This window comes from Sinocyclocheilus anshuiensis, unplaced genomic scaffold (genome assembly GCF_001515605.1).
Source record: "Sinocyclocheilus anshuiensis isolate Anshui unplaced genomic scaffold, SAMN03320099.WGS_v1.1 scaffold2041, whole genome shotgun sequence".
Lineage (NCBI taxonomy): Eukaryota > Metazoa > Chordata > Actinopteri > Cypriniformes > Cyprinidae > Sinocyclocheilus > Sinocyclocheilus anshuiensis.
Window position 1 is genome coordinate 404,145 of NW_015541069.1, and position 10,081 is coordinate 414,225.

Sequence of the window (10,081 nt, forward strand, 5' to 3'; positions counted from 1 at the left end):
GTGTACGAAATGTGCTGTATAAATAAACTTGCCTTGCCTTATCATTTTTAATTTACTGTTTCAGTCATTTAACTACTGAGTGCTACATTGTAATTTATTTTAATGTTTAGTACTTGTTCACGTTTATTTTATTATGCTGCACTCTGTTTTGTTTAATTTGTATTATTGATATTTTTAATTATTTTATTTAGCTCCAATGTATACAGCTGCTGTGAGTACTTTGGCAAAACAAATGTACTTCTGTCAGGACCACTATCGTCAAAATGATAGATACTTAGCATAAAGTTTGGTTTGGCGGTATGGTTCCATTCTGGGCAAAAAACTCCCTGCCCATCCATGCAGCCTGTCATGAATGAGCAGGGAGAGCAGCAATAATAACCCCCCTAGGGTTAACAGAACAGAACAAGGCAGATATCATTAATGTACTTAATGATATTTAAGTGTAACACTTTATTCAAGATAAAGGAGTCTGATTAGCAAGGAATATCAGAAAGCCAAGTCCTGACTGTGGCGAAAGGAGGAGCTGGGGATGGAGGAGGGTAATTTGCTCCTGAGCAAGCTGAAAAGCAGCTGAATAATACTGAATAGAGCTTATATAGGAATGCCGCGATAGGTGTCGTATTCCTATAGGTAGATGTGATCAGCTGAGAATCAGCTGATGCAAGCTTGACTCACGTGACCTGCCAGAACTAACGCTAACGCTTAATTTTTGTTGCCGTCGTGCCAGTAAAACACACTACATTAAAACGGGATTGGGTCAATGCAGATACGCTTGAAACTGATAAATATATAAGTAAAGTTAATTACAGTGTTAAAGGCAGCATTGGTCTGTCCATATGAGTTTATTAATAGTCCTCAGTGAGGCTATTAGTGTACTAATCGGTTGTTGATGTCTGCTGACAGGCCTTTCTAATTCCTCTTTATGAGCTTAAAGGACGACACGTGTGATTTAACTGAGATTCCTCAGCAGCTGAAATCCATAGTCTGGCCTAAAACCTTGCTGGATGTCTTTTAAGCACATCAGACAGCCTAATAAGGATAATTATTATTGTTTGTACAAAACCATTCATGGACTCACATGAATGTGCATTATGGATTATGCAGCTTTTCTCAGCATATGCAGTATTAGTCAGCCTCTGTGAGAGCTGGATTCTCACAACACCAACCTGATTTGAGCAGAGCTGGGTTTTTAGATCTGACATTACTCTCTTTTCCCAGGCAGACACAAGGGATTAAAAAGCTTCAGGTATAAATGGAGCACTCTCAAATGAAGCACACACACACACGTCCAAACACTGCCCTTGTTTTGTAAATCTGTTCAAAACAACTTTCACTGCCCTGTCTTAACTTAGGATAAGAAATCAGCCGAAAGACTGAAATGTAAGGGCCTTTAACATTTCATCTGCACTGAGATGTTTCTTTTTAAAGTGTTCTAAAGGAAAATGTCAATCATAATCAAGTATGTTTTTCATTAATGATTACTGAAAAATGTATTGAGGTCACTACTATTCTGGATGTTTCTCTGCATTTAAAGGCACTCTGGAATACTTAAATCTGATTGGTCAGTTGCGGCATTGGTAGGTCAAATACTTTTGATCTCAAAATGGGATGTTCCACTGTTACCCTTAGCAACATACTGGTGCAACTTTTATGTTTGATTGCAGATTGATGATAATAATGCATAAATTAATCTTCCCAGCGCTCGTCTTCCCAACTAAAATAAATATGTTCTAAAAATCGTCGTGCCCAACAACGCCCCTTAGCTGTTAATTCACTGTAAACCACGGCTTCTTGGGGCTTATTGCTTTAATAAACAATGTATAAATAATGTTTTTGATCTAAAGTTTTAAGAAAGAATGTTGTCCTGTTTGGTACCGCAGTTTGATTTTGACTTATGCATATTTGTATTAAAAATGGGGGAGGCACCATTGTGTAGCTATAGGTCTTTGAAAACCACGAATTTATACTGTGCATTTAAATACTTTATAGTTTACTTTACTTTACATCTCATACAGTTTCGGAAGTGAACAATAACAGACAAATATAGGACCTGAATTAATGATTTGGTGAGATATATTTTAAAATATGAATGATTTTAAAATACTTTTGTTTCTTTTAAAACTAGTATCATGACTCTGGTTCATCCTTGCTCTCTTTTTATAGGCTAGCTCTGCAATAGGCCCAGCGAAAGTACAGTAACACCCAAATATTTCACTTTTAATAATTAACCAGTGATATAGCAATTGTCAATGGCACCTAGAAAAACAGACAGGGCCTACTTTAGAATCATAATTAATGTTATTACATATAAAAGTAATAAATGATCCGCACTATCAGCCAGCGTATAAATTAACGCAGTACAGAAGACGTGGCTGTTTGACCAATCAAATGAAAGGGGCGTTTCAGCGCCGCCTACAGGCGCGAATGAAAAATTAAAGCCATAAACCGATTTGTAAACCACAAACAAAATAAGAGATGTCGAGCCAAAATCTCGTTTACCGTTTGTTAAACAAAACGAAAAAACGAGCCATCTTTCCATTTCTCGAGTGTATTTCTTCATGGAAAGCCAAGTTTCAATACTTGGTTGGTTCATGCAGAAAAACGAAACATTTACCGGCTTTACAATTTTTCTTTTACCAGATTGAATGGAATAATTGAATGTTAGGATGATACACGGACCGATCTGCCTATATGGCACATATCTGTAAACAGTGTTGGGGAAAGTTACTTTTAAAAGTAATGCATTACAATATTGCGTTACTCCCTAAAAAAGTAACTAATTACGTTACTTAGTTACTTTTTATGGAAAGTAATGCGTTACGTTACTTTTGCGTTCCTTTTTAAATCTGGGCAGGGCTTGCTTGTTTGTTGTTAATATAAAAAGCTCTTCTTTTACCCTTTTCACAACAGAAGTGAAATTAATACGCCTCAGGCTGAAGGAAATGCAAATTCACGTCTGTACAGTAGATGGCGCCGCTCAAACAAATTGCATGAAGAATATGACGCAGGAGAAGAAAGTTCAACATTATTCAGCAATAACAAAAATGAAACAAGTGTGTCATTTTTGCTTATTAGTATGGTTGAATTAGATCATCGAAGGTCTTATTTAATATTAATATTTATTTAATATTATTTAACATATTTAATTATTACAGGTTTATATAATATTCTGAGTTTGCATTTGACTGTTTTTATTCATTTTGAGGAATACTGGATCTGTTTTTGTGCAGTGAGAAGAGTAAATAATGTTCATATTTAATCTAGAACTACAGTAACATCACAGCGCACACAACGCCTCTGCACTTACTCCCCATTTTTCTCAACATGGCAACACGAGAGCTGCCAGTCAAGGGAAACAATGTAACTAGCGTTACTTATTTGAAAAAGTAACTCAGATATTTCCTTCTAAATTAAAAAGTAATGCGTTACTTTACTAGTTACTTGAAAAAAAAGTAATCTGATTACGTAACTTGCGTTACTTGTAATGCGTTACCCCCAACCTGTCTGTAAAGTTGAAATCAGGCGGCTGTGGTTTCGACTGTATTTCCGTGAGAACTTTCACGTTAAGTGCGCAAAGCTCTTTGGAAACGACTTATTTTTCAATTGATTCACGTCAATAGCTCGATGGGCCTTGAACATTAAAAATAGCTCACGCACAGGAAAGATGTGGTGTTGTTTGTCCAAATGCGTTCCTCACAGTTGTTTGTTCCTAAGCAACAGAGGCGCCTCGCGCGTGCGTCATTTCCTCCCAAGCGCCCGTGTCGGTGTCTCACTACGGACTCAGTAGTAGTAGCGACAAGAAATCCGAGCGAGCCACACTGACCACCCGCGCTCCTCTGCTGAGCGCAGCTGGCAAACTCGAAACGTTCGCGCTGTGTTTTTTGTTTCTTTCTCGGTGCTGGACACGTCTCACCACCCGTTTCTCCTCGCACAATGTGTTACCAAAAGGATTAAAGTCACTATTACGGACGTCAAATCCTCGCGGGACTTAATTCGGGTTTGTTGTTTGCCTTTGGAAGAACAGTGTACTTTTCCCACTATATATAGCATTCAAAGTTATTATTAAACAAATGTTATTTATAATCAAAAGTTTCGAAACTTTATTGCACTAGTTATTCTGCCATTTTGCTGTATTAGTGTTGTTATTTTGAGCGAACGAAGACTTCAGCATGGCTGGTCTCGCCACAAGTTTAACGCACGAATCGTGGTGCATTTCTGTTTTTAGGAAGAGACAGTGACCGTGCTCTGTTCCTAATGCCTGATGTGAAATCCCACTGTGGGTTTGAGGTGTCCGAGAATGAGCACGGATCTGGAGCGCGCTTCTCTCAAGTCGGGCGCGAACTCCCTGGGCTCCGGTGGCCGCGCGCTCTCCGTTAACGTCAAGAAGTTGCACAACGCGCTCAACGTGCTGCTCAACGACTTCGAAAGGGAGCAGTTCATCCACTGTCTCAACGTTTACCACGCCAAGCGCAATGTCTTTGATCTCGTGCAGACTCTCAAAGTCATTCTCAACACACCCAACAAGCGCCAACTGTTACCCATGCTGCGCCTGGTTATACCCCGCTCGGACCAGCTGCTGTTCGACCAGTACACATCGGAAGGGCTTTATCTGAAAACGGATCTTCTGGCAGCCAGTGTCAAGCATGAGTGCTCGGAAGACATCAGCAGCACGAACGCGCATGTAGGGGCATCCTCGGTGCACTTTCTGCATGAGTCCGAGCCGGCCGGTCCTAGTCACGGATCCGTTCGCGCGGCTCCTGTTTTCAGCACCACGGCTGAGGGGACAGCGTCAGTGCTGATGCTGGAAGCGCCTGATGAAATCCGCCAAGTTACGCTGAAAAGAAGCAAGAGCCACGAAGGCCTGGGATTCAGCATACGGGGTGGGTCAGAGCATGGAGTTGGCATCTATGTGTCTTTGGTGGAGCCGGGATCATCCGCTGAGAGAGAGGGGCTCAGAGTTGGAGACAAGATCATGAAAGTCAATAACATGGTGTTTGACCGAGTCACTCATGGAGAGGCAGTCAAGGTGATGTGTGATCTCTATGTTAGTGTGTGTGTGAGTGAACGTGTTTTTGGCAGTGTTCAAAACATTTCATATCTTATGAGAAATCTTTTGTGGATCTGTTAAGTCTGATATTACTAGAAAACCTATAGACACTTTATAAAAAAGGGAAGTTGTCTGATAGGTCACTGCAAAAACTGTAAGACTGGGAATGAGTCATTCAGTAAACCAAGAGTGTTGTTAATGCAATTGCACTTGAGATTGTTGGTCTTTCACAGGTTCTGAGTGTTCTGGTAATCATGGAGAAACGTTGTCAATGAAAACCAGATATTTCACACAAGTCATTTGCAGTTATAGTAGAATTTATTATCAAAGGCCCTCAAGTATGAAATATCAGATACGAATGAACCATACCAAACACTTACATTGTTTATTTCTTTATAGTTTTATATCTATAAAGATGAAATAAAATTATAAATAAGAGCAGGTGTGCAAATAATGTATGATGTTGTAATAAATACAGTATCTACACATGTACTTCCTTGGGTGCACATATCTCTGGTTGGGAATCGCTGCTCTAGAGGGATCTGTCAGTGTGGCAGTGTGAGGAACCCCAGTTGGTCTTTTCATTTTTATAGTGTTGACTCTCCTTTTTTGTACCAAACAGCCCCATTTGCTTCCCCCCTTCCTCCTCTCATCCTGTAAAGTCCTTTACCAGTGTCACAGCCCTGCAGAAAAATCTTTGGCCGGAGTCCCAGTCAGAGTTACTGGCTTTAGCAGGGCTAAAATCAATCCTTTTTTTGCCCACTTGATTACACATTACTGTGCACTAACTTTTGGCCTCAACCCCAACCTGGCCACTGGCAGTGTGACTAAACCATCTCCCTCGCTCTCTCTCTTCTCTTCACATGGTCCTAATCCTGGCCTTTTTTTTTAACACATTTGCTCTCATCTGTGTGTCCAAAGGTAATTTCAGGAAATTGGATAATTGACTCAAAACACCCCATTGGAGCTGGTGCTGGTCTCAGGAATTGTGAAGAGAATAGGAAGCTCTGGTGTTTGTAACGGAGACATATGCTGAAATTTGCCTGTGGTGGAATCTAGTATCATCACTAATTTTAGATCTAGATTTGAGAGTTAAATCATTGGTTGCATAACAATTGAAGCTTGTACAGTTTGCAGAAGAAGAGCAATGACAGGCAGCCACCTCACTCTTACTTTCCTCTTTGCTCGCTCACTCTCTCTCTCTTTGACTATTTGTGTGGGCAGGCTCATTCTGTGTTTGTTTTTCAAGCATTCACGTTAGACTGCTGAGGGAAGTGCAGCATTCTTTTGTATCGTCCTTGCTTTATTGTACTGCCCGTCTTACTCATGTAACAGTCTTGTTTGCCTGTCAGAATTGAATCCACAAACTAAAAAAAGCACAGAGCAAATAACAATGTGAGTCAAATCGTTGCATGGAAGCTCAGTCCTGTATCAGCTACACTTGGCTTGGCACTATTTAGACAGTTTTTGCTTTCTGTCAGTCACACCAGCAGTATCAAGTATAGCTGTTTAATTCCATTAATATTGTAGTCTATATAATGGAAGTTCAGGGCCTTGACGCCTGTTTGTGAAGCTTTATTAAGTGAGTCAGTCTGTCTTGATTGCAGGTTCCATATGGAGGGATTAAAAGTGATTGACCATGTTTACTCAAAGTGCCAGCCTGTAAGCATTTCTAAATAAAGATGGGTGAGGTGAGAATTGGCCGTCTCGCATTGCCTGTGAAGTTTACTATAAGGCAGAGGTGTGAACTGAGCTTATTTGACTATCAGAGTTGTTAACACAATATATTATATGGAAGATGACATGGCCTTTAGCTTTAAGGCAAGCTTGTCCATGTTGCAGCTTATTCTGGACAAGAATAACTCACTGGACTGACAAACAAATTGACCAACCAGGATTGTCACATTTATACAAAATCATTGTTAACACAATAATACACTATCATGGAAGCTTTTAGGCCTGCAATTTCATGTAAATAATTTTTCGGGAAAAAAGTGATTTCAAAATATTTTAGTTTTTAAGCTCCAGGTTGCGCTTAAAAATAATAAGAGTAATAATGATATTTTAAATTTAATAATATTAAAATAAGATATATTATTGTTGTAGTTATCCACTGTAAAATGAAAATAGTATAAGAAAATAATAATAATAATGATAATAATAATAAAAAAATTTAATTTACAGTACAACTGCAAAATTATAATACTAATTTTATAATACTAATACTAATATGGTCTCCACAGGGAGTATTTAAGTCTTTTAGGTTTATAAGTGTTTGTCATTAGAAGTTTGGGAAGATGGTTGGCACCTGTTGCGTTCCCAAATGCACTTTATAAGTGACCGAAACTCAAGAGTAGATGCAGAGATGTAGCTTTTGTGGAGCACCATTTACATCATGAGCTGCTCGCATGTAAATGAACACAGTGCTGCACTTGAAACACACAGCACATATATTTATTTTATTTGTCACAGCCTTTGCGATGTGATAATCACAATAAGCATCAGTGTAGAAATAACTGGTTCACTGTAAAATAGAAATAATGGGTCTTGTAATTTTCATTAAAAAAATTAAGGTGATAATTAAAAATAGTGTGTATATTTTATAAAAGGGGTCCTATTATGCTCTTTTACAAAGTCTTGATTTTGTTTTGGGGGTGTACTAGAACAGGCTCTCATACTAGGTTGTTCGAAAAACACATTATTTTTCACATATTTTACATTATTACAACACCTCTCTCCCCAGTCTGGCATGAACGGCTCGAATAGTTCCTGTGTCAAATGAAGGCCCGCCTTCTGAAATACGAAATGTACTGTGATTGGTTAGCTGTGAAAAGTGATTTCTGTTAAATAAAATATCTCCTTTTGAAGTAGACGTTGAACTTTGTAACTTTGCAGAATTTTGTATGCTCAAACAGCCACATTACAGACTAACTAAAGTTGAAAAAGTGAAAAAACATAATAGGACCCCTTTAAAGAAATTGTGGTTCAGTGTTGTAGATAAAATATTGAGAACTTTTCACTAATAAAATCAAGAGATTATGTTTTCCTCATATTTTTTAAGGAAACTTAAGAAAAGAAGGCTACCTATTTATTTTAAGAGAATTAGCTAAATTTTGCAGTTTTATTTTGGCGGTGATTGTTAGTTCCCAGCATGCTTTGCATATGACTGGATATGGAGAGTAAATATTGAAATTTAGTGCTATTTTATGTGTTTTTGAGTAAAGGGAAACATCTGTTAATGTTTAATGTTGCATGATGCTTTGTTCAATGAGCAGAAACTTTGCTAGCACCAGTGCAGTTACAAGTTTTTTCCTACTTGAGCTGTCTAGCTGTATACAGTCTTTTAATTGAATACAGTTATGTTTGACATTTGAAAGAGTTTCTGTTATGTTGAAGTTTCTATCGTTAACATTGTGCATCGTTACCAGAAGAGTAGAGCTTATGGTTATGGATAACTGCATGTACTAATATGAGACATGATGCTTAGTTCAATAAGCAGTAGCCTTGGTAATGCTACTGCAGTAAAGTTTTTTCCTACTTGAGCTATTTGGCTCTATACAGTATTTTAATTGTACAAAATAACTCAGTCAAATACAAACAGGCCTTACTCAAAATCACAGACTTTTGAGAATCAACTTAAAATAAATGAGCACATTTCACTAATGATATTAAAATCATTGTGTCATAGATTAAATAATTTAGGAGATTTTACATGATTTATTCAGGTAGATTCCATTAAAATATCAAGCCTTAAAAACTACTCAAATTTTTATGTGTAATATTGTTACCATAATTTATAAGTATATACGTATATAATAAGTAGCTACTGATTATTTTATGAACATAACTCTGGAAACAAAGCAGAATATATAGACAGTTGCACTTGATGCTATTTTGTTTACTTGCCTAAAAAAAGCTTTGAAACATCCTTGATGCCACAAACCTTGTTAACTTGGTCAAATTCAGTTACTAGTTGTTCCTATTCTCACTGTGACCAGTGTTCTTTATGTCCTAATTGTTCCAGCCTGACAAGACTAATCACACTTTTCTACATGGTAAATGTTGATCCTTTTGAATGAATCCTGGCTGTTATACATGAATTCCAGAAGTTCGTCCATTGTCTTTGTTCCACATTAATTGTCGTAGTTCCTGTTTGAGTGTAGGGCTGCCACTAACGACTATTTTTATTTCGATTAATCTATCGACTAAATTATCGATTAATCTAAACGATTAATTTCCCACAAAAATAATCAACCCAAACTCACAACAACATGCAGAGATGGAGTTTGAGACAGTTGCTGTGGAACTACTGTGAACGGAGCCGCTGTGTGACGCACATACTTAACCTAAACGCATGTAAATAATTAAAGCGCATATACTGTATTAGAACGGCATTGCATATAATTAATTATAGATGTACACACAAGCGCAGATGTGGTGTTTACAACTTACCTTAAATCGCCTCTGTAAAAACGGATAAACTTTTAATATCCTCCTTTTTTTTCTCTCTAACAGATGTCTGCTGTACGTACGCTGCAGCTCCTCAACAATTTTTGTTCAAATTACTTTCCAAACTTATAAATAATTTTCCTTAATTTAAGTAGTGTGAGAGCGCAACGATGCTCTAAATGTGTTGGCTTTAAAGCAAAAGTAAAGTGCATCCATCTCATATCCAAATCACTGAAATCAAAGTTCAGTATTATAGTGTAAGAATAACAACATATCCACGTGTTCTAGTCTACTACTAATACAATTATGTATATGCATCCTACAGAGGATGCGACCTCCAGAGGTTTCGACCTCCAGAGGGCGCAGCCTTCTAGATGAGACACACCCCGATTCTTGTCCGTGAAATGCGCCACTTCCGGTATTTTGCCGGTTAGTCGACGCAAGCTAAATGAAGTCGAGGATTTTTAAAAATCGAATAGTCGAATAAAATCGACGAATCGTGACAGCCCTAATTTTCAGCACCATTACTCCAGTCTTCAGTGTCACATGATCCTTCAGAAATAATTCTAATATGCTGATTTATAA

At 37.9% G+C, this 10,081-nt stretch overlaps 1 protein-coding gene across 1 annotated transcript in view; it reads left to right on the forward strand.

Annotated features, from left to right (window-relative positions):
- The first annotated feature begins 3,822 nt into the window (after window positions 1-3,822).
- Window positions 3,823-10,081, forward strand: part of LOC107690673 (whirlin-like) — a 67,430-nt gene continuing 61,171 nt past the window's right edge. Inside the window, exons 1-2 of the mRNA XM_016489064.1 lie at window positions 3,823-3,997; window positions 4,226-5,026. Coding sequence (XP_016344550.1) covers window positions 4,298-5,026 — 729 coding nt within the window. The 5' untranslated portion in view covers window positions 3,823-3,997; window positions 4,226-4,297. The remainder of the gene's footprint in view (window positions 3,998-4,225; window positions 5,027-10,081) is intronic.